The sequence below is a fragment of the Apium graveolens genome, chromosome 1, assembly GCF_009905375.1.
Source record: "Apium graveolens cultivar Ventura chromosome 1, ASM990537v1, whole genome shotgun sequence".
NCBI lineage: Eukaryota > Viridiplantae > Streptophyta > Magnoliopsida > Apiales > Apiaceae > Apium > Apium graveolens.
The window spans coordinates 175,203,861-175,228,928 of record NC_133647.1 but is presented as its reverse complement, the minus strand read 5'-3'; the positions used below and the strand labels follow the sequence as shown (position 1 = coordinate 175,228,928).

At 41.8% G+C, this 25,068-nt stretch overlaps 3 protein-coding genes across 7 annotated transcripts; 1 reads left to right on the top strand and 2 right to left on the bottom strand.

Annotated features, from left to right (window-relative positions):
* The first annotated feature begins 2,014 nt into the window (after positions 1 to 2,014).
* LOC141671640 (uncharacterized) lies at positions 2,015 to 6,590 on the top strand. Of its 5 annotated transcripts, none has more exons than XR_012555195.1 (6): positions 2,015 to 2,138; positions 2,785 to 3,018; positions 3,092 to 3,176; positions 4,396 to 4,422; positions 5,202 to 5,465; positions 6,137 to 6,590. XR_012555195.1 is itself a non-coding variant. In XM_074477931.1 (4 exons), exons 1-3 carry the CDS (start codon positions 2,332 to 2,334, stop codon positions 3,157 to 3,159), a joined length of 327 nt encoding a protein of 108 aa, XP_074334032.1. In that variant the 5' UTR covers positions 2,145 to 2,331; the 3' UTR covers positions 3,160 to 3,176; positions 6,137 to 6,590. The 5 variants fall into 5 exon arrangements, 1 of the variants encoding a protein (XP_074334032.1); XR_012555191.1 differs by lacking the exon at positions 2,015 to 2,138 and adding an exon at positions 2,145 to 2,364 and having other exon boundaries at positions 3,100 to 3,176; XR_012555193.1 differs by lacking the exon at positions 2,015 to 2,138 and adding an exon at positions 2,145 to 2,702.
* Positions 6,591 to 14,964: 8,374 nt separating this feature from the next.
* On the bottom strand, positions 14,965 to 15,441 carry LOC141711715 (uncharacterized). Its single transcript, XM_074514367.1, has 2 exons — positions 15,247 to 15,441; positions 14,965 to 15,159 (listed from the first exon to the last, which is right to left on the bottom strand). Exons 1-2 carry the CDS (start codon positions 15,439 to 15,441, stop codon positions 14,965 to 14,967), a joined length of 390 nt encoding a protein of 129 aa, XP_074370468.1.
* Positions 15,442 to 18,570: 3,129 nt separating this feature from the next.
* LOC141711698 (uncharacterized) lies at positions 18,571 to 19,935 on the bottom strand. The gene has a single exon (XM_074514344.1). The coding sequence runs from the start codon at positions 19,933 to 19,935 to the stop codon at positions 18,571 to 18,573; it is 1,365 nt and encodes a 454-aa protein (XP_074370445.1).
* Between the last annotated feature and the right edge of the window lie 5,133 nt (positions 19,936 to 25,068).

Sequence of the window (25,068 nt, the reverse complement as noted above, 5' to 3'; positions counted from 1 at the left end):
TCTCAAATATTCTAAATCAAATAGGATTCTTCAGTCTTCTTTTTGGAATAAAATTCTCCAATCTCCTTAATGGAATAAGATTCTTCAATCTTCTGATTAGAATAGGATTCCCCAATTTTATATATCGAATAGGATTCTTCAATCTTCAAATTAGAATATGATACTCCAATCTTCTAATTATAATAGGATACTCCAATCTTCAATACCAAATAGGTTTCTCCCAATCTTCTAAACCAAATAGGGTTCTCCCAATCTTCTAAACCAAATAGGGTTCTCCCAATCTTCTAAACCAAATAGGATTTTTTGGAAAAATTCGCAGCTACTGTTTTTCTCTGTTTTCGGACTGCTCAACTTTTATTCTCGTAATCATATTATCTCCGAATTAAAGAGAATTTAACAAGATTCACGTAGACTGTAAGATCGTTCAAATCTGACTTACGGAACTCGAGATACGGCCCAAACAGTGTAAGCAAATCGCTTAATCCATCAAATCCGAATTTTCCATCCAACTTCGCTCCTTCGTGGCTATAGCTGCAAACTTCAACCTCCACGGCTGGATATCATCATCCATGGATCTCCCTCATGGTCGCGGATACTACACCCAAATCTCCTTCGACCCCCCTGCCGAAAACAGTTATTCACGGATCTCGAGTTATTCATGGATCTCCTTTGTGGCCGTTGTATGCAACTCCTCCGTGGCTATCCTTCAATTCTTGCGTCAAAGAACCTTCATCGTGACGAGACATCTCTTCCTCCTGAGATTTTTATCTTGATTAGCCCCTCCTTCTAGCGCCAATTTGTTGACGGAGGAATTTGGTAACAACAAAATTTGAGGTTCGTAGCCGGAATCAAGATCTGTGATGACGGTTCTTTGTCGGAAACATGAACAGTACCCGATGGATCCGATGAACAGTGTTCGTCGGGAAGTATGAACAGTGTTTGGTGGTGGTGATTATTGGGGGCTGAGATTGCTTAGGGTTAGTGGTGGCTCCTTTGCGCTCTCGCTTCTGACCCCTTGCAATTTGCCTACGTATCCCTATTTATAGGGAATCAAGCCCACGTAGTTCTTGGGGAACAAGAAACCTAATGGGCTTAGATTTCTTATCCCGAGGCCCAATGGGAAACCCACTGGAAACCGTCTTCTACTAGCTTTAGGAATGTCCGCCGATGAGGCCCAACCACAAAGGCCCAAGGCTCGTCCGCGGCTTCGAGACTTCACGGATGAGGCATCTCCCTGGTCAAGGATAACCCTCCGCTACCAGCTGTTTCTCTAGTCCGTGGACGCAGGTATAGCCGTGGTTCACCCCAAATGTTGGACGCATCCTTGTCCCCCGATAAGGAGCCCCTACCAGATTGCAGGACAAGTGATCCCAAACTTTTGGGTGCAAAGTGCAGGATACTCCAAAGTCTCCCAACGAGGACACCCGTTGACTACAAAGACAGAGCTCCCAAAGCACACACCAGATTTCACCCCACATCCCCAATGAGGACACCCATTGACTACAGGAGGAGGCCTTCAGTCCAGGCATACCCCTGGAGGTCTCTGACCACGGACACCGCCTTTCCTGTAGATATGCTACAGGAAGGAGTTCTTCAATAGAGTACCTGCATCAAATAGGTTAGTAATAATAATCTCCCTCTTCCGAGAATCATCCAAAGAACCCGTCCAAGTAACCATGTTGAAGTCACATCCAAGCTATTTCTCACTTAGGGCGCGCCCTAATATCTTAGGGGATAGCTCTAAGAATCAGTTGAATTACTTTCTTCATATACCAATAGGGCGCGCCTTCTTCACCAATGAGGGCGCGCCTTGATTATGTAAGGCATCAGCATTACTCTTCTCGTATGCATAAGGGCGCGCCTCCCCATATCTGTAGAGCGCGCCTTCTTCCTTTATGATAAAATAGATGCCTTATCTTTCCTTAATTTTAGGCATCAAAATCCCAATTCTAACCAATTGACCCGGTTTTGACCCGAACAAAATTTATACCAAATTTTGGGCATAACAATGGTAATCAATTACTCAAAAGTATCCAAGAGCACTTTTTCATCAGATTCCCTATAAATTCTGCACCTTTATGAAGTGTCACGAGCAGATTAAGGGTTATCACTTTTAATCGGCAGTAAACTCATTTTCTGTTAGTCTTCTCCCTCTCAACCCTACCTTCTCCCTTCTAATTCCCTGTAAAGCCTTGTCATTTTAATTAATTGTTCCATGCTAATTCTTTGTTATAAATATCTTTTGGTTCTCTATTAAAGTATGAGAGGAATCGAGATATGTAAGGATTCAGGCATTGTCTTTAGACAATATATGAACTTAAAGTTCGGATTATGGAAAGGTTGCTGAAAAGCCTTTCCCAATCGGTAAATCTTTGAATTGATAGAAAACATGTGTTCAATTCTAAAAATATGCAATATGAGCACAATTCTAAATATGTTGCGAAGCGAAGAGTCAAAAATTGTTGCTACGGTTATCTGCCGCTGAGTGGTGAATGCATTTTTAGGTTAATCATTTAATTTATTCATTAGTTGTGGTGAACCAATGCTTTCTACGCTTCAGCATTCTGTGTTATTGCTGTTGAATTTACTGTTTGACAGCTGCCTACGACTTTTCTTGAACGAATTAAGGATAATTGTACCGAGAGGTCTGGTGGGGTTAAAGTTACAGCAGCTATTGCAAATAGTTTAAACAAAGAGTTAGGGTAATATGATCATGCATTCTAAGCCTCTGTGTGTGTGTTTTGATGTAATTCCTGTAATATGTTCCGTTACTTTTTGAATTAGGCCAAAGCTAAACGAGCAAATGCAGTATTGAGTGGATGGTCAGACGAGATCAGTTGTAAAGGTGAAGGCCCAAGTTTCAGAGGTCAAAGGAGTAATGATGGAAAATTTGGAGAAGGTAAGCTGTCTGAGATACCCTGGTCAGTTGGTCAAGTCTTTGACGAAAGCAGAGTGAATTTTAATACAGGTCATCTAGCTGGAATAACTTCTGCAAGCGCGACTTTTGCATTTATTAAGGTAAGATTTGAGCTTGTAGTTCTTGATAGTGGTCAGAAAATGTGAATTTTATTCACCGACTGCGCCAAATCAGTTTTGCAGATTCTTGTCATTCTTAGGATTGTTATGGTTGGAGAGCCACACAAATTAAGAATTCTTTAATACGAGATAGTTACCAGGTATGACATGCAGCTTGTTGCATATGCACTTGGATGTGTTAATATCAGTATCTCTTTGTGAGTGTAGTACGAGTCGTCTAATCTACAAATGTATAGAATTTTGTATTTGTAACGATTAAATTAATTAGTATTGTATCAGTAGGCAAGGTGCATTTAGAAGAATATAAAGATTAGTAATATTAGAAATTCATTCATATATATAAAAAAAAATATTCCCCTTTAGCTCTGAAAGAACATGTTTATGCTAAATCTATGTTGATAAGCAATCAAGGTTGACAAAAAAATAGCAAAACTTGAGGATGACTTATTGCACACTGTTGTGGTTGTAGATTTGATGCAAGAAATTTCGGTGGGTATCGAATCATGTCATGAGATATGATTATGGACACAAAAACTACAAATTCGAGCATATTGTTAATACTCCTTTTTGATATCTTTGCAAAGAATCGAGTCACTTGTCTACAAGGTAATTAATCTGATGTCGTCAGGTGCGAATAGAAACATTTGCTCTAGTTACAGAGACCTTAAAAAATGCGTTCATTCTTCATCATGTAAGCACCCACATGTATTACATTGCAGAATGTTGGGCAGGGGTAGTTATTTCACTGGAATTTTAAGGTGTACTATTTTCCGCCCCCCATATCTCTCTTCTTTTTCCGGCAAGTATATTGTGCTTTTTTTTTGGAATGATATAATAGGATCCGAAGTTCTAGACTCAAACATGTAACGAGATCATTGCAAAGTAGGCTAACTATTTGAAATAGATATGTGAGAAAAAAAATCTTCTGAAATAATTTAAGAAAGGAAGCGTGGAAGATGAAAGCATTAAGAAACTCTTGAATATTAGCTATCTTTAAATGTTATGGTATGTTAATTTTATACATATATGTGTGTATGTCAACTCAAAAAAACTGTTTATACTCAATCTTTATATATTTTCCCCCTATTGAAATAATGTATCTTTTTTGACTCATATAAACAATCAAACATTAGAGCTTATATGTGTAGTACAAATTGAAACATTCTACTCTTATGTAACTATCTGATTTGTGTGGCCAAACCCGATCGAAGTTCTCAGAAATTTGCTTCTACAAACTAAAGGTGAATCACTTTTACCTAAAGTAATACGGTACCTGATTTGTTTCTGGATGCTATTTAGTCTCTTTGTTGAGTCATTTTTTTGGAATGATTTTAATACGTGTGCATTTTGATCCCTCAGCTGGCCATGGCTAAGCATTTGCGATTGGTATGTTTTTTTCTCCACCAAGTCCCTTTATTTGTACTTTTTTTATTGTCCATAATACACTTCTTACTTTTAGATTTGCTAAAATTTAATATAATACCCTTTAGCAATTTGTCGTGCCACTCATTAAATGCATTACTAATTATTACTCATAATGTTATTAGATACACTAATAATGTTTCCTAAATCTGGTCTTATTATTTTCTACTTAGCAGTTGGATTTTTCCTAATTATTTTCCTCTTTATTTTAATATAAACAAGATTTTATGATACTTTGATACTAGCTCCAAATTCTAGGAGAAATTCGGCTCCAATTTGTATTTTAAGCTGCGATTTCACATTGATCTAAGCACCAACTTTGATGTATGTTGTACTTTGAGAAAATTATACTCCCTCCGTCCCCGCCAATTCTTTACACTTTTCTTTTTTGGGTGTCCTTCTCAATTGTTTACATTACCCAAAATAGTAAAAATTATATATTATAAAAAGTCTGCACCTTATTATTTTAATATTTATACATCGCCTCATTTTACTTACTTTACTAATACTAATGAATCTTACTCCACTAATACTGCTTTATTCTATCTCCTCTAAACACTCCCGTATTCAGTTATTCAGCAGACCTTTACTCTCTCTCATCTCAACTCTCTCATCTTCCTCTACCAAATCTCCCCCCTTTTGCATGCAAGCTTTAATGGAGTCACAAGTTATCAACGATTTAGCACCATCTTTTGATTCTGAAATAACTCTCTCTTTATCTCCTCCTTCGATTCCCACTACAGATCTTTCCTTCAAATTTGCGGTTGTTGAAGATACTCCTGATAGAATGAAAGCTCAAGTAATGAAATCGGAAGCGATGAGGTTGAAACCTCAAAAACTACGCTTCAATGAGGTGGTTGAAACCGCAGAAACAAAAAAAGTGGATGAGGTTGTTGAAATCGCAGAAATCAAAAAAGCCGGCGAGGTTTTTGAAGCCGCAGAAATCGAGAAGTACGATGATCCGACTGGACCATTAAAGATTTTTCTCTCTCGATTTTACCAGTAATGTATGTAAGATTTCTTCTTATTTTAGTAGCTCGTAAAGTTTGAATTTTTTTTAGCCTTTCTGTATTTTTTTTTGATTTTGAGAACTTGAATAGAGAGTGAAGAAGGGTGTCTTTTGGTGTGGATTTTTGAATTGATGTATATGCTTTTCGATGTGATTTTGATGTCTTCTGGTGTTCCGAATCATGATTAGATAAAACTCATGTTTTTGTTCTGATTATGTGTATGCTATTCTGTGTATGTTGATTAGGTAACACTTATGTTTTTTATTTATGTTTTTGCTTTGTGGATAGTAATATTGAGCTTATGTATTTGATTGTGCGGATGCGTATTTACACAATTAAGCCAATGAATCGATTAATTTATCAATATAATGAAGAAGGAAAAGAAAACACTGTAGGGAGAAGGAGAAGAAAATCAAGGAATAAAAGGATTATAGAGAAGAATAGGAGGAAAAGATGGAAAGGCTTAAAAAATTTACCTTTCTGTTTAAAAATAAAGTTACCAATTATGCAATTTAGCTAGTAGTTAGGACTTGGAACTATGTTAAATGGCTTAAATAAAGTACATAACTTCTATATGATGGAAAAACACAGTAGGGAGAAGGAGAAACAATAAGTTGTTAGATATATTTGTGATGTCATGTCTAATATGTTTCATGTTTATTTTTCAGATCTTAACAAACAGGAAATATCAGTATTTACTGGAATCAGTACTTACTGGAATCAGCACTTACTAGAAGTCAGAACTTAGGTTATCATAAGATGAATATCGGAAGATAGATATCAGAACTTAAGTACGGGAAGATTTACAGTTAAGGAAAGAAGCTGATTTACAGGAAAGAAGATCGAGACTAATACAAAAGAAGATATGTATGGAAAGAGTTAGAGGACTGAAAGAATTCCATAAGATATTTGATTGATCTATTTTAGGAGACAAAATTATATTCCATATCAATTAGAAGTTATCTTGTAACTGTGTACTATATAAACTGTTAGGTCACACCTTCCTTTCCATTCCTATTTTTCCTAGGTGACTTTACCTTGTTTACATTCTTAACATCTTTCAGCTTATGCTTAAGCTGCTTCTTTGTCATTAAGCCTACGTTAACTTCAGTTATCTTTTCCTGTTTTAGTTTGTCAGAAATTAATTCCTCTTTAACTTCTGATTTCTCAGTATCAGACTTTACAGCTACAAACTTAACAGGTTTTAACTTTGACTTTTGTTTAACAACTATAGGCTTAATTTCTACAGTTCCGTTATCATTCTTATCATCTCCATAACCTAAGCCTTCTTTCCAGTTTCCACTACTTAACAAATTCTGAGTTGTTCTACCAGAGTTAGTCCAAGTCCTGATAATCTCTCTTTCCTTTTCTAACTCAGTTTTTAGAGATTCATTCATTTTAAGTACTTCATCCCTAACATAGAAAGCATCATCTCTATCTTTCTGAGTTTGATGGAACATGACTAACTCTTTTTCTAAATAATCATTCCTCTTTTTACAAGCAAGATTTTCAGAAGTTAATCTTTCACATGTTAAAGTTTGATCTCTATAACTAATGAACATGGTTTTAAGATATCTTCTCAACTCATTAATGTCATCAGTATGAAATGCATAAGTAGTTTGAGGTACCTTTAACTCAGCAGCTTCAAAACTACTATCAACATTTGCCATCAAGGCATAGTTCACCTCACTTTCAGAATCTGAAGTGTCTGTCCAACTTTTCTTCTTTGTGACAAGAGCCTTGCCTTTTTCACTCTTCACTTTCTTGCAATCAGGAGATATGTGGCCTTTCTCACCACAGTTGTAGCATTTGACATTTGTATAATCTCCTCTGTCAGACTTCCCTCCTTTGCCTTCAGATTTTCTGAAATTCTTCTTATCAGAACTTGCACTTTTCCTGGAAAACTTCTTTCCCTTTCTAAACTTTCTGTATGCAATCCTTGTGATTCCTTTCACCATAAGAGCATACAACTTCATCATCTCTTCATCAGCATCCATCTCAGGCAAGCTTTCAGTTTCTGAGTCATCATCAATTTCAGAACTTGATGACTCAGTATCAGACTTTGTGACGAGCGCTTTTCCCTTGCCTTTCCTTGAGGTAGCTACCTTGGGGGATTCTTCCTTAGCCTTAAGAGCAACTGTCCTTGACTTTCCTCCTTTCCTCTTACTTCTTTGTTCCATCTCAAGTTCATGAGTCTTGAGCATCCCATAAATTTCATCAAGAGTTGTTTCTTCAAGATTATAGCTGTCTCTTATAATTGTGGCCTTCAAATCCCAACTTTCAGGAAGAGCTAACTGAAATTTAAGACTTGAATCTTCAAGATCATACTCCTTATCAACTAGTGACAAATCATTCAAGAGTTTGACAAATCTGTCATATAAATCAGTCAATGACTCATTAGGCTTTGAGTCAAAGTGTTCATACTCTTGAGTGAGTATAGTCTTCCTGTTCTTCTTAATCGAATCAGTTCCCTGGCATCTTGTCTCCAAGGCATCCCATATCTCCTTTGCAGTCTTGCAGTTAATTACCCTGTTTGACATTACATTATCAATGACACTATGCAGCAAGTGTCGTACCTTAGCATCCTTAGCAATTGATGCGATATCTTCAGCAGTGTAATCACTCTTCTCCTTTGGTACAGACTTTGCTGCTTCACCTGCAACTACAACATCGAGTTTTGTTGGCTTGTGAGGTCCTTCATTGATTCTATCAAGATATTCTGGATCTGTAGCTTCTAGAAACATAGTCATCCTCACTTTCCATATGGGATATTCAGATGGTTTCAGTATAGGAACTCTAATAGCCTCATATCGACTATGGATTTGAGTCTTTGGAGGTTCTTCAGTTTTGGTGGGCTTGGTTGGAGTTTCTACTTCAGACATGATTGTTTTTGGATCTTAAACTGTTTGTGTGTTAAAAGATAGGCTCTGATACCACTTGTTAGGTCACACACACTGTAGAAGGGGGTTGAATACAGTGTATAGCACAATCAAATCGAATTCAAAGAACACAAGTAATATAAAACAAACTTTATTAAACTCTGTTATAATGTATAACTGTCCTCTCTCAGTGATGAACAAATATCACGAGAGCTGCTAGGGTTATAATGAATAATATTCTCGATAATGATAACACATATAGTGTAAACCCTATGTCTGTGTTTATATACTACACAATTACAAGATAATCACTAATTGATATGGAATATAATTCTGCTTCCTAAAATATATCAATTAGTTATCTTTTCTTCCAAGTATTCCATTCTTCACAAAATTCCTTCTTCATGCATATCTCTTCTTACATTTGTCTTGATCTTCTTTCCTTTCAATCAGCCGCCTTTCTTATCTGAAAGTTTCCTTTAAGTCCTGATATTATCTCATGATAAATATCTCCTGAACCTTAAGTACTGATAACTTAAGCTCTGACTTCAGTATAAGTGCTGATTTCAGTTAAGTACTGATTTGTCCTGTTTAAGTAAGATCTGAAAACTAAACACAAATCATATTAGACATGACATTATCAAATATATCTAACATAAACACAGACATAGGTTTACATTATATGTGTTATCATTATCGAGAAGATCATACATTGTAACTGTTGACGGAGGAATTTGGGAACAACAAAATTTGAGGTTAGTAGCCGGAAACAAGATCTGTGATGGCAGTTCTTCGTCGGAAACGTGAACAGTAACCGGCGGATCCGATGAACAGTATTTGTCGGAAAAGATGAACAATGTTTGGTAGTGGTGATTATTGGGGGCTGAGATTGCTTAGGGTTAGTGGTGGCTCCTTTGCGCTCTCGCTTCTGACCCCTTACAATGTGCCTACGTACCCCTATTTATAGGGGATCAAGCCCACGTAGTTCTTGGGGAACAAGAAACCTAATGGGCTTAGATTTCTTATCCCGAGGCCCAATGGGAAACCCACTGGAAACCGTCTTCTACTAGCTTTAGGAATGTCCGCCGATGAGGCCCAACCACAAAGGCCCAAGGCTCGTCCGCGGCTTCGAGACTTCACGGATGAGGCATCTCCCTGGCCAAGGATAACCCTCCGCTACCAGCTGTTTCTCTAATTCGTGGACGCAGGTATAGCCGTGGTTCACCCCAAATGTTAGACACATCCTTGTCCCCCGATAAGGAGCCCCTACCAGATTTCAGGACAAGTGATCCCAAGCTTTTGGGTGCAAAGTGCTACATACTCCAAAGTCTCCCAACGAGGACACCCGTTGACTACAGAGACAGAGCTCCCAAAGCACACACCAGATTTCACCCCACATCCCCAATGAGGACACCCATTGACTACAGGAGGAGGCCTTCAGTCTAGTCATACCCCCGGAGGTCTCTGACCACGGACACCGCCTTTCCTGTAGATATGCTACAGGAAGGAGTTCTTCAATAGAGTACCTGCATCAAATAGGTTAGTAACAACATTCTCCATCTTCCTTGAGTCTTCCAGAGAATCCATCCAAGCAGCACATAAAAGTTGCATTTATATGTCAAGTAGAAGTTGAGGGCGCGCCCTTACATCTCTGCCTGTTGGCGCCGCCCTGTGTCACCAGCCTGTAGTCTCTTTTTATATCATTCTATATCACAGACGCGCCCTAAACTGTTCATCTTTAGGACTCGCTCCAATTCTGTCCAAGCCAACGAGCAAGTCTACCAAAGCAATCATGTCCAAACAACCCGTCCAAAGATCCTTTCTTGCTCAAGGCGCGCCCTAAGGCTCACTACACTACAGGTTTCAATTAAGAACATTCTCTCCTCCTTCTCGAAAACTGGGCGCGCCTCCTCCACCTGTTGGAAGGCGCGCCTTTAAGGCATGATAACCACAACCGTCAATCAGCTATTCAATCAATGGGGCGCGTTCTTAGGGCGCGCCTTCTTTTTTATGGAAAGTCAATCTTATCTTTTCCTAGATTTAGGCGTTTCTCCTTCGATTTTGCCTATTTTACCAATCTCAATCTGAATATTGTTTATACCAATTTTTGGGCATAACAACTACCCCCCAAATTCCATATGTCATTGAAAATGGGATTGGAATTTTTCTCATCCTTATTAAAATCCGTATAAATAAATCTTCCAACACTTTTTACAGGGCGCGCCCTGCATAGCAGAGGGCTTTTATATACTCAATATTCTTATTTTCCATGCATTCTAGATTGATGCCAGCCTTATAAGGCGCGCCTTCAAGAGGGCGCGTCTTAAAATTTGAAATAATTTGAAACGGTTTTCCTTATTCTTCGGGAATCGTGGCTGACATGGTAGTTTTAACAGTTGTCCTTTTCACCTATAAATACAAGTCACCGTCAGTCATTTTCATTTTTACTTTTACCTTCTCTCTTATTTCACCCCCTTTTCCTTTTCAAAGTTCCACCACTGGCGGCACTACTCTTCTGCTCGGAATCCTATCTCTCGGCCACCTTTTCTCCAGTTTTTTCCGATCATTCTCTTCTCCATTCGAAAAGGTACGTAAAGCTTCTTCCTTTTTTGAATTTCATTGCATAGATCACATTGCATGCTACATTGTCCTTTCAACTTCCTTCACTATTCTTGATGATATGCATAAAATGATGTATATATCTGTGTATGTATATTGTATATGCATGATTAGTTGTTCTAGATCCAAAATCATTGGATCTCCTTCTCAATTTTATGTTTCTGGGAATCCCAAACGTTTATTCTCAAAATTAGAAGTATACGCCCTATGATAAGGCGCGCCTCTTTCTTGACACGAGGCGCGTCCCCTTTATTTTTAGCTATGCCATTGTCATCTAATCTGCTAGTCTTTATATATATTTTTTACTTATTATTATTTAATAGAATAGGGCGCGCCTTCTTAGTATATGGCTCGCCTTGCCCTTCTTTTAAGTCTATCCCTACCTTTTCTGTTTCCTTCATTCTTTCGTATCTCATTCTTTCGTATTGAGCGCGCCCTCAACATTTCTTTTGGTTTTCTTGACAGCTGGAAGGCGAGGGCGCGTCCTCTCCTTTTCACCCTTTCAAGAATTTTCTCACCAATTTGGGGATTTATTCGCCCCCAAACACTTACTTCGATCCTCAACCTCCAAACGCCCACCACACTCCTGAATTTCTGAACCGGGTGGCGCGCCTTCTTCAGGATTCTAAAGAGGGTACCTTGATGGCAGATTCCTCAGATAACTCATCCACGGATAATACTCTATTATCTCGTAGGAAAGGCAAGCAGAAGCTGGTCCAAAAGGATAGATCTCCAATCCCAGATAGGACAGAGCTGGACGATGATGATTGGTTCGAGAGTTTGAACGCTGATAGATATAGGGGCATTGAGAGGGGCGTCAACGTAGGAGCAGGACCCTCTAAAGTATCCTATAGGACTGTATCCCCAAGTCCGTCTCCCAACACACAGAGGGCGCGCCTACGTCTCCCGTTCCTGAGGGCGCGCCTGAAGCAAGTGCGTCCCCTCTTCGTGATGAAGAAAATTTCTTTGATGAAGACTCCTTCCAATTTTCCACTTCTCCTGAACCTTCTCCAATCCCTTTTCACCACTGGGAAGTTTCTGATAGTGAATTGGATTTTGACTGGGATGAATTTGAACCATGCACTGAAGCTGTGAAGAAGCGTTTTAGGAAGGAGCATGGGAAGCTTTTCTGCGTTGGCCTGTCCTCAGCTTGTTCAGATGAGCAACTGGGATGGCTTATGGAATTTTATGACATGGAGGGCATATGGGCGCGCCCTTTAAGCATGATGCGGCCCCATATCTTTAATTATGGGAGAAACTTTAAAATTCCCAGAATGGTGACCAGCCCCAAGCTGGTATCTTTGGGTATAGGCGCGCCCTTACATCCCTACCTTAGGGAAGTGATAGAACTGTACGACGTGGCTCCACTCCAACTTTCTCCCAACAGCTACAAGTTTATCCTGGCTCTGTTCATCCTCTATATGGACCTGGGTTTCCCTCAACCGTCAATGGCAGAAGTTGCTTATTTTTTCAATCTAAGAAAATCTGACCATGGGTACTACTATTTGGTGGTGGACAAGCAGCACAACAAGAAGGGTTTTTCCTCTGGCAAGCTTAGCCATGAAAAAGGTTGGAAGGAAAACTTCTTCTACCTGTACGACGTTCCCAGAATAAGGATAATATTTAACAAGTCACCAAGTAAGGGCGCGCCCTTTCGTTTCTTTCCTTGCGTTATTTCTATGCTTTTTCTTTCCTTTTCTCATCCTTATACTTTTTCAGACAGACCAGCATCAAAACCCCTTAAAGGTGAGCCCAAAAAACGAGCTGAAGCCCTCCTTAGGGTGGCTACTGACAGGTGGAACTTAAAAACCTTAGTCACTCGAACCAACTTGACGCGAGTAGGAATCCTTTCTGACCAAGTAGGAGTGAAGTGCAAATATGTAAAGTTCAGGAAGGGTGCCCCTGTTTCTCGTGTTATTGACTCAGACAGTGAAGAAGGAGCTGAAGAAGAAGAAGAAGAAACAGAGGATGGCTCCTTACAAGGCCAAGATCCTTCAGGTTCATTCACTATGAAAATCAAAAGGCGCGCCCTTTCACTATTGGTGCGTCCTGCTTCTCTTTTGTTAACTCTTTTCTGTCGATAAAAACTTCTGTTTATTCAATCTTTCCACGTCTTCAGAGGGCGCACCCTTTTACTCTAGGCGTAACATTTTACACATGTTTACCAATGTTGTCTTTATCAACTGCTTTTATTTAGTGCTCCATTCCACATACTTAACTGTCATGCTTAACTAATATATCTTATGTTTTGTGCAGAAATGGCACCTCCAAGAATCCCCAAGTCTTTTGGGGCGCGCCCTGGTGACAAGCCTAGGCCCAAGGCAAAGAAGGACGCTCCTGCAGCACAGACGTCTGTTCCAACTTCTGCCTCCATTCCTCAAACGGCACCTGCTCAAAAGATGCCCATCATTGATCTTACAGAAAAGCAGGGCGCGCCTAAGAGGCATAGAGCAGAGGACGCGCCCTCTGGCTCTTCTGTCGCCTTGAATGCTCTCGGCCCCATGGGTTCTCTTTATGTTTCGGATGAGGAAGTGGAGCAGTGGCAGGCCATGGACTTAGGGGATGCTGCTTGTGCTTCTATAAAGGCATCTTGCCAACTATTCATCCATTCTACTCGAGTGGTGGACAAGCTACTGGAAGAGGGGGCGCGCCTAGAGAGGCTTCAAGGCGACAACAATATTTTGAGGAACACCCTCAAAGACAAGGACTTTCTTCATGCCAAAGACATTAAAGCTAAGGATTCTGAGATCTCTTTTCTCAAGGATGAGGTGGCCAATCTTACTTCTCAGCTAGAGATTGCCAACAAAAAGGCTTCCTCTCTCCATACTGAGCTGGGTGCAGCCAACTTGAGGATTGAGTATTTAGAGGAGCAACAGAAACTAGGCTGGCCTGATGAGAAGAGGGAAATATCTGATGAGGCATTTGCCAATAGTTTTCACTTCTACAGAGTGGGCTTTGTGGCCAATGATCCTGACTACTCCTTTGAGAAGTTTGGGGAGAAGACTATTTCTGAGATGGTGGAATTCAAAAAAGAGCATGCTGCTGAAATCAAGGCAAGGAGGATAGAACTTGGGCTGGAGGAGGAAGAAAATGAGGGCGCGCCACAAGAGGAGGCCTCCAAGGACGCACCTGAAGTTGATCCCACTGTTCCTCTTCAAACCATTCCTTCAACAGACCAGTCTCAAGGCGCGCCTTGATTATTTACAGCTTTAAATTTCAAATACTTATGAGGAGCCACCCCTCTTTTGATGCTGTGCAAAGTTGTATGACTTAGTTTTCTGCTACTCTCTTATTCTTGTATGTATGACTCGTCGTTAATTTCATTTTTACTCAAAAATTTGTTAAGGCACTTTGATTTTTTCCTTGGCGATCATATGTTTCCATGGAGTATGTTACTATATGGCGTGCCCTTTAACATATTTTTAGTGTAATTAATTTTTGTGTGATCTCAAAGTTTGTCATTGTGTTTCTTTCTTCGTAGTGTTCAGATATAAGGGCGCGCCATATTTCCGATAATATGTACTTTTTCCTTTCCATTAGTACCTTTGCAATATTTTAATTGTCTTATTAGTCCAAAGGCGCGCCTTAGTTTGGGGGGCTTTTGCCTTAGTCTTATTTTGCTGGCCATGTGCATTTATTTCCTTCATCTTCTTTTACTATGTCTGTCTTGATTATAAAGCAGGAACTATCAGATAGGGCGCGCCTCTACATAGAGCGCGCCATTGATGTTTTTCAGATGAGAATTTCCATGTCAAGCAAATATAGTAATTTTTGAAGTAACTTTTTTCCTTTATTGATAATGCGCTCTAGTGTGTAAATTACATCAGTCCCATGGCTACAATGCTCTATGGGGAAATTATTTGAAATTTTTTCTTCCTTCCGCTAGTTCCTAGGTTCGCAGTCACATGTACTACCCCCCTAAGCTAGGAGGAATTTATTTGCTACTAGCCTATTACATAAGAATCAAAACAAGAAAATAAGGGGGACACAACCACACCCTACTGATAATACTTCCGCAAATGTTCTGCATTCCATGCTCGATGAATAAGTTTACCATCCAGATCTTCCAAGCGATAAGTCCCTTTCCAGAGTATAGCTTTAACTTTGTACGGTCCTTCCCAATTAGCTCCAAGCACCCCGTGCTGAGCTATCTTAGTGTTAGGCATAACCTTTCGCAACACGAGATCTCCAACCTTGAACGGTACGAATTTTATTTTTTTATTAAAATACCTTGCGACCTACCTCTGTTGGTACGCATCGAGTTTCAATTGAGCGTTTGCCCGAGCTTCATCTAATAGATCCAAGTGGAGCCTCTGGTTAACTTCCGCATCTTCCTCGATGAACGCATCTCTCCGTAGAGATCCTGCTCCTACCTCCACGGGAACCATGGCCTCATACCCATAGGTCAGCAGAAAAGGGGTTTCACCTGTGATCGACCTAGGTGTCGTGTTGTAAGACCAAAGGACCATAGGCATCTCTTCCGGCCAATCCCCTTTTTTCTCTTCTAACTTTGCCTTCAAGGTATGTTTTATGATTTTGTTTATGGCTTATGTCTGACCATTACTTTGCGGATGATAAACCGCGGCGAAGTCTTTTTTTATCTTCAAGTCTTCACAAAGCTTCCTTAACTCTTTACTATCAAATTGCTTTCTATTGTCTGAGATGAGTTTGTAGGGAATACCAAACCTGCATACTATGGAATTAAACACAAAATCCCTTATCTTCTTTGCCATGATCGTGGCTAGTGGCATAGCCTCTGCCCATTTGGTGAAGTAGTCCACAGCCACCACGGCGTATTTCACACCCCCCTTTACTTTGGGTAACTCTCCAATGAGATCAATTCCCCACATGGCAAAAGGCCAGGGACTTGTTAATGAGGTAATGGTGGATGTCGGGGTGTTGGAATAGTTGGCGAACCGCTGGCAATGATCACAAGCACGGACAAAATTGAAAGCATCTTCCCTCATAGTCGGCCAGTAGTACCCTTGTCTGAGCACTTTTAATGCCAAAGAACCACCCCCCGAGTGATTGCCACAAATCCCTTCGTGTACCTCTCTGAGAATATAATTTCCTTCTTCCATATCCACACAACGTAACAATGGCTGGTTAAATCCTCTCTTGTATAGTACCCCGTCATATTCGACATACTTTGCAGTTTGGTACCGAAGGCGTCGAGCCTGCAGTTTATCCTCTGGTACAACCCCTGTTTGAATATAGTTATGGATGGGGGTCATCCAGCTTTCTTGTAGGAGTTCTTGCATTTGAAATACCTCCACCTCCGGGATGCTTGGAATTTCCTGGACTCCCAAAGGGATTTGTCCAAGTTGAACGCTGTCCATTTATGAACCCATCTTGGCCAAAGCATCCGCATTACTATTCTCTTCTCGCGGGACACTTTCTAGTTTGGCACTTGAAAATTTTTCTAGTAGGCGTTTTGCACATCTCATATATAGCTCTATCCGCGGTCCCCGGGCTTGGAATCCTCCGTTGACCTGGTTCACAACTAATTCGGAATCACTCCGAACTATCAAATTCACGGCCCCTACCTCTAGAGCTAATTTCAGACCGTTGATCAAGGCTTCATACTCAGCATCATTGTTGGTAGCATAAAACTTGAAATGGATAGCACTCATCAAGCAGTGCCCCTCCGGAGTGATCAAGACTATCCCGACACCTGACCCGTTGTTGTTTACGGCCCCGTCCACATGTAATGTCCACCAAGGGTGGGGGAGTTCCTGCTTCTTTTCATCCTGATGACTTTCTTGTGAGGTTGGTTCTGCCAGCACTATGGCCTTATCATCAACTTCTTCATCAAACTCAAGTACGAAATCAGCCAACGCTTGTCCTTTGATTGCCGCGCGAGGATAATATTCCAAATCGAATTGCCCTAGCTCCACGGCCCATTTTAACATTCTCCCTGATGATTCAGGTTTATGTAGAATATGCTGGAGCGGATAAGCGGTGCGGACTTCTATTCGGTGAGCCTGAAAATACGGTCTTAGCTTTCGTGCCGCAAGAATAAAAGCGTACACTAGTTTTTTCATGCTGGTATACCTGGTTTCCGCGTCCAACAACCTTTTGCTTACATAGTATACAGGCCACTGGTGGCTTGCCTCTTCCTTTACCAATACGGCACTGACAGAATATTCAGACACTGCCAAGTACAGAATCAATGTTTCTCCGTCTTCTGGCTTGGCCAACATCGGAGGATTTCCCAGTTGTTCTTTGATTTTCAGAAAAGCTTCTTCACAGTCCGGGGTCCACAGAAAGTCCTTCCCTCTCCCTTTGATTGCTTTGAAGAATTCTTTGCACCTATCCGACGACTTTGACACAAATCGATTTAGGGCCGCGATTCTTCCTGTCAGACTCTGTACCTGTTTAACGCTGGTGGGAGATTTCATGTCTAGCAGAGCTTTTATCTTCGCCGGGTTAGCTTCAATCCCCCGGTGGTTGACCATAAATCCCAAGAATTTCCCCGACTCTACGCCGAACACGCACTTCTGTGGGTTTAGTTTCATCCTATATTTTCTCAGAATATGGAACATTTCGGTTAAGTCGGTGACGTGATCTTCCGCCCTTTTCGACTTCACGAGCATGTCATCCACATACACTTCCATAGTTTTCCCAATCTGCTTCTTGAACATTTTGTTTACCAACCTTTGATAAGTGGCACCGGCGTTGATCAGACCAAATGGCATTCCGATATAGCAGTAGAGCCCTCTATCAGTAATGAAAGAGGTGTGCTCCTGGTCAGGCTCATACATAGGGATCTGGTTATACCCGGAGTATGCGTCCATGAAGCTGAGCAGAGCATGTCCTGTCGTGGCGTCGACCAACTGATCAATTCTCGGTAGGGGAAAACTATCTTTTGGGCATGCTTTATTCAGGTCGGTGAAGTCCACGCATGTTCTCCATTTGCCGTTGGGCTTTTTTACCAACACCGGGTTTGCCAGCCATTCTGGGTAGAAAGATTCTCGAATCAGTCCGACGTCTAGGAGCCTCTCTACTTCCTCTGCTAGGGCTATTGCTCTCTCTCCGCTTACGGCCCTTCGCTTTTATCGAACTCCCCTATGCTTGGGGTCGATATTCAATTGATGGCACATTACTTCTGGATCAATCCCCACCATATCAGAATGGCTCCATGCAAATACATCAAGGTTTGCCAACAGAAAAATTGAAAGACCTTCCTTTAACTTTGGTGCCAATTGGGACCCTATTCTCAGAACCTTACTCGGGTGTTTTTTGTCAACAGGGATTTCGATTGTATCTTCTGCTGGCCCCATCTTTTCCGTCTGCATTGGTATCCGGGGATCCAAGTCAGGGGAATCATAGATCTCCTAGTCTTGTAGAGGGGGTGCATCCCCTTTAGGGGGTGTGCCTTGCGTAGTGGAGTCATCAACAAGGGGAAAGGCATCACCCTGTTCGAGACTTTAGAAAACATCGAATCTCCCTTCTAAACGTTCCCCATGGAAATCTGCTTGGACTATGGTATCCATCGCCTCCTCTTCTTGCAACATCTCAATTCTGATTATGTCTTCCAAGTGTAACATTGTCTGGGGCAACTCAGAGGAATATTCTTCTTCTTGCTCAACAAAATAGTGGACTCAGATTTCCTCGGTTGGTTGCTCAATGCTTTTCTCCCTATCCCTATCTGGAGTATCATCGGCGTGGGAGTCTCTTCTGAAACCTTTCATTGCCTGCCTGTAGCACTCCCGTGAGTCATACTGGGAACCCTTTATACTTCCCACTCCCTTTGGCGTTGGAAATTTGATAGTTAGGTGATGAATTGAAGTGATGACTCTCATCTCCCGCAGAAAAGGTCGTCCCAATAACACGTTGTGGGACGATTCCTGATTCAGGACCTTAAATTCAAGCATATTTTTTACCGTTAGTGGGCTTTCTCCCAGTGTACATGGAAGCCGGATCGACCCCATGACTCTAACTCCTGCACCTGAAAAACCATAGACCCACGAGTCTTCCCCCGACATATCCTGTTCAGGCAGTCCCATCTTTTTGAAGGTGCTGTGATAGAGGATGTTTGCTGAGCTTCCATTATCCACGAAGGCTCTATGGACATTCTTTGTTCCGATTTGTATGGAAATAACCAGCGTATCATTGTGGGGATAATGTACCCATCGGGCATCTATTTCTCTAAAAGTGATATCCATGGATTCACCCTTAAACACCTTGGGTGGCCGAGTTTCCACCCTATGAATATCTGTGAGAGGCCTGAACCGGGCTTCCCTAGCGTATTTTTCCAAGGCTCGATTGCTGCATTCCATTCCAGGATCTCCCCCGTAGATTTTTCGGATACTGCCATCCCTGACAAATTTATTTTCTTCCAGGGTACCATTATTTGTCCCGCGTGGAGCTCGCCTTTCCTCTTCCCTTATCCTGTCATCCTTGTGCTTCCTTACTTCCTTGACTACCCATTCTCCGAGGTATCCTTCCTTGATAAGCGCTTCAATTTCATCTTTTAAATGTCGGCACTCATGCGTGTTATGTCCACATGATTTATAATATTCACAATATTTTTTCTTTTCTTTGCTTTGCCACGATGATAAAGCTTCAGGTTTTCTAAATAGCCCTTTATTTCTGTTTACCTCGTAGATATGATCGATAGATGCGACCAAAGGTGTGTACCGGCTTGTCCTGTAGTCATAGTTTGAGGGAGGGCTCCATCCCCTCCTTGTACTTGCTGTATTTACCCGGTCTGGGCTTCGACTATCCCTTCGGTATCTCGGGCTTGGGGACCTATCCCTCTTCCTTCCTTTGTTTCTCTGACTCGACTGTGAAGTCGGTTGTACATCTGCCAAAGACTGTTCTATGGCTTTAAAGGATTCCGCCAAAGGGAAGACATCTGCGAGAATGGCCGGATCTTTCCCTTGCAAGTGCTTCCAAAAATCTGAACCAACCCTTAATCCTGCGATCATGAAGCTTTTTAAGGCTTCGTCCGATGGTCCCCTCATGCTAGTAGATTCAGCGTTGAACCTTTTGAAGTATGATGTCAAGCTTTCATTTTCCCTTTGCCCAATATTGGCAAAAGTTGTGACAGAGGGCGCGTATCTCACCGCGGCTTGGAACTTGGTTTAGAACAAATTCTTCATCTGATCCCACGAGGTGATCACCCCTGGCCCGAGCTTTTGGAACCACTGCTGAGCACTTTCTCTAAAGGTTTCCGCCAAGAGACGACATCGAGCCAAGTCCGGAACTTGGTACACATCCATCTCTATATTAAAACGACCCAGGAATTCCACCGGATCTGAGTTTCCGTGGAAATGGAGATCGCTAGTAGTGTTGCGATACCCGGTCGGCAATTGTGCCTCTCTTACCGTTGCCGAGAATGGGGAAGGGATTTCGGCTCTAGCCGTCATCCTGCCTTCGAGGTGGTTAAGTAGCCTTTTTAGATCTCCTATATTGAAAGTTCCCACGCCAGGAATGGTCTGCGTTTGAGGTTGTGGACCTTGGGGTTGCAATGGAGGTGTTTCCACTTGATTCCCCCCGGGAGGAGCTTGCTGCTGGTTCGCATTCTGGGCGTCTTCGGGTATTATGGTTATTTCAGGATTTCGTTCTTGGTTTCTCCCTTGACTCCCTTCTCCACCTTGGCCGCGGCCCCGGACTGTACCGCGGTTATAGTTTTCTACATCATGTTCCACGTAATCATAGCCATCTGCTTGGTTATTCCAGCGGGAATCATTTTGACCGCGGTAGTTGCCACGATGGTATCCGTCTAAATATCTACCTCGGCCTCCACCTCTTCCTCTCCATTGAGGCCTTCTCCAGCGATCGTTTCCATACCCACGTCCATATCGATCCTGCGATCTGTGGGAGGAGCTCTCTCATGATCGCGGTGCCGCTCCCGATTTTCCTGGGGATTCGGGGGCATACGCGTTGGATCGCGGTGCCGCTCCCGATTTTCCTGGGAATTCAGGGGCACACGCGTTGGATCGCGGTGCCGCTCCCGATTTTCCTGGGAATTCAAGGGCACATGCGTTGTATCATGGGGCGTCACATCTCCGCGATCAGCTTCTTTCTGCCATTCAAGTAACACCATTCTCAAATCATCATCGCCCAAGCGAATCCTCAAGCGATCTTTCAGAGCTGCGAAACTTCGTTGCTGATTCTCCGACATCGACTCCTCCTGTCGGTGTTCCTCGAGACTACGTCCAGAGCGGTGCGGATGGGTGGCTCCCCGGGTATCTGTCCGTAGAATTTCCCGTCCATCAGCATCTTCTTCCACTAGCTCAATGATTCGGCACACGCCCTCTTTCAGTGTGGCCATGGCCGGCCGAGATATCCCTATCTGTCATGGGTGCTTTTCCAGGTGCCTGAGCCGCTCGGTTATGGCGAAGACCCCTCCTGCCCTTGCGCCGTTCCACGGTGCTCAACCTTGAATCGAAACCATTCAAAGCATCGCCCATGCGATATAATTGTTCCAACAAGTCGGCGTTGCTGATGAGCACAGGTGGCTGTCCTCCAACGTCCGGTGTGGGACGGTCAGTCATTGGCGGAACGTGGGGTTCATATTCATAGCCATAATCGGAATCTTCTTCAGAACTTCCATCGTAAAAACTTCCATCGTGATATTGAGACATCCTTCCTCTCAGATGTAGATCTTGTTCGGCCCCTCCTTTTAGCGCCAATTTGTTGATGGAGGAATTTGGAAACAACAAAACTTGAGGTTAGTAGCCGGAAACAAGATCTGTGATGGCAGTTCTTCGTCGGAAACGTGAACAGTAACTGGCGGATCCGATGAACAGTATTCTTCGGAAAAGATGAACAGTGTTTGGTAGTGGTGATTATTGGGGGCTGAGATTACTTAGGATTAGTGGTGGCTCCTTTGCGCTCTCGCTTTTGACCCCTTACAATGTGCCTACGTACCCCTATTTATAGGGGATCAAGCCCACATAGTTCTTGGGGAACAAGAAACCTAATGGGCTTAGATTTCTTATCCCGAGGCCCAATGGGAAACCCACTGGAAACCGTCTTCTACTAGCTTTAGGAATGTCCGCCGATGAGGCCCAACCACAAAGGCCCAAGGCTCGTCCGTGGCTTCGAGACTTCACGGATGAGGCATCTCCCTGGCCAAGGATAACCCTCCGCTACCAGCTGTTTCTCTAATCCGTGGACGCAGGTATAGCCGTGGTTCACCCCAAATGTTAGACGCATCCTTGTCCCCCGATAAGGAGCCCCTACCAGATTTCAGGACAAGTGATCCCAAGCTTTTGGGTGCAATGTGCAGGATACTCCAAAGTCTCCCAACGAGGACACCCGTTGACTACAGAGACAGAGCTCCCAAAGCACACACCAGATTTCACCCCACATCCCCAATGAGGACACCCATTGACTACAGGAGGAGGCCTTCAGTCCAGACATACCCCTGGAGGTCTCTGACCACGGACACCGCCTTTCCTGTAGATATGCTACAGGAAGGAGTTCTTCAATAGAGTACCTGCATCAAATAGGTTAGTAACAACATTCTCCATCTTCCTTGAGTCTTCCAGAGAATCCATCCAAGCAGCACATAAAAGTTGCATTTATATGTCAAGTAGAAGTTGAGGGCGCGCCCTTACATCTCTGCCTGTTGGCGCCGCCCTGTGTCACCAACCTGTAGTCTCTTCTTATATCATTCTATATCACAGAGCGCGCCCTAAACTGTTCATCTTTAGGACTCGCTCCAATTCTGTCCAAGCCAACGAGCAAGTCTACCAAAGCAATCATGTCCAAACAACCCGTCCAAAGAGCCTTTCTTGCTCAAGGCGCGCCCTAAGTCTCACTACACTACATGTTTCAATTAAGAACATTCTCTCCTCCTCGAAAACTGGGCGTGCCTCCTCCACCTGTTGGAAGGCGCGCCTTTAAGGCATGATAACCACAACCGTCAATCAGCTATTCAATCAATGAGGCACGTTCTTAGGGCGCGCCTTCTTTTTTATGGAAAGTCAATCTTATCTTTTCCTAGATTTAGGCGTTTCTCCTTCGATTCTGCCTATTTTACCAATCTCAATCTGAATATTGTTTATACCAATTTGTGGGCATAACAGTAACCTAACAGCTCTCGTGATATTTATTCGTCACTGAGAGAGAACAGTTCCATTGTAACAAAGCTTATTATATTGAATATATCTGTTTACTGTTACTTGTGTTCAAAATCGATTTGATTGTATTCTACACTGTATTCAACCCCCTTCTACAGTGTTGTGTGACCTAACAATTGGTATCAGATCTTAACTGTTAACACACATACAGTAAAGATCTAAACAATCATGTCTGAAGAAGCAGAAAATCCAACCAAGCCCACCAAAACTGAAGAAACTAAAAACACTCAAATCCACAGTCGATATGAGACTATTAGGGTTCCCATACTGAGACCTTATGAGTACCCCATATGGAAAGTGAAGATGGCTATGTTTCTGGAAGTTACAGATCCTGAATACCTTGACAGAATTAATGAAGGACCGTATAAGCTAACCAAGCTCTCTGTTGTAGTTGCAGATCAGCCAGCAAAGACTATACCAAAGGAGAAAAGTGAATATACAGCTGAAGATATCTCATCCATTGCCAAGGATGCAAAAGTAAAGCATTTACTGCATAATGCCATTGATAATGTCATGTCAAATAGGGTAATTAATTGCAAGACTGCAAAGGAGATATGGGATGCTTTGGAGACAAGATGCCAGGGAACTGATGCAATCAAGAAGAACATGAGGACTATACTCACTCAAGGGTATGAGCACTTTCACTCAAAAGGTGATGAGTCATTAACTGACTTATATGACAGGTTTGTCAAACTCTTGAATGATCTGTCACTGGTGGACAAGGAATATGATCTTGAAGATTCAAATCTAAAATTCCTTTTAGCTCTTCCTGAAAGTTGGGATTTGAAGTCTACTACTATAAGAGACAACTATGCTCTTGATGGTACTACTCTTGATGAAATTTATGGTATGCTCAAGACTTATGAACTTGAGATGGATCAAAGAAGCAAGAGATATGGGAGAAAGTCAAGGACAGTTGTTCTTAAGGCTGAGGAAGAATTCCTCAAAGTGGCTGTCTCAAAGTAAGGCAAAGGAAAGGCTCTCATCATAAAGTCTGATTCGGAATCATCAAGTTCTGATGATGATGATTCAGAAACTGAAAGTTTACCTGAAATAGATGCTGATGAAGAGGTGATGAAATTGTGTGCTCTTATGGTGAAGGGTATCACAAAGATAGCCTACAGGAAATTCAGAAGGGGAAATAAGTTTTCCAAGAAAGGTGGAAGTACTGATAAGAAATGTTTCAGAAAATCTGAAGGCAAAGGTGCAAAGTCTGATAAAGGAGATAACTCAAATGTCAAATGCTACAACTGTGGTGAAAGAGGCCACATATCTCCTGACTGCAGAAAGGAAAAAGTGACAAAGGCAAGGCACTTTTCACAAAGAAGAAAAGCTGGACAGACACTTCAGATTCTGAAGATGAGGTGAACTATGCCTTGATGGCAAATGCTGATGGCAGCCCTGAAACTGCTGAATTGAAGGTACCTCAAACAACTTATGCCTTTCATACTGATAATATTACTGAATTGAGATCATATCTTAAAATCATGTTTATTAGTTACAAAGATCAAACTTTAACATTTGAAAGATTAACTTCTGAAAATCTTGCTTATAAGAAAAGGAATGATTATTTAGAAAAGAGTTAGTTATGTTCCAACAAACTCAAAAAGAGAGAGATGATGCTTTTTATGTTAGAGATGAATTACTAAAATTGAATAAATATCTCAAAACTGAGTTAGAAAAAGAAAAAAGAGATTATCAGGACTTGGACTAACTCTGGCAGAACAACTCAAAATTTATTAAATAGTGGAACCTGGAAAGAGGGCTTAGGTTATGTAGAAGATAAAAGTGAAAAAGGAACTGAACAAATCGAGCCAATTATTGTTAAACAAACTGCTAAGCCAAAGGTAAATCCTGTTAAGTTTGTAGCTAAAACTGTAAAGTCTGATTCTGAAAAGATGAAAGAGTTTGTGACATAAGTTAAGGAGAAGTCAACTTCTGACAAATTAGAACAGGACAAACCAGCTGAAGTTAACATAGGCTCAATGACAAAGAAACAGCTTA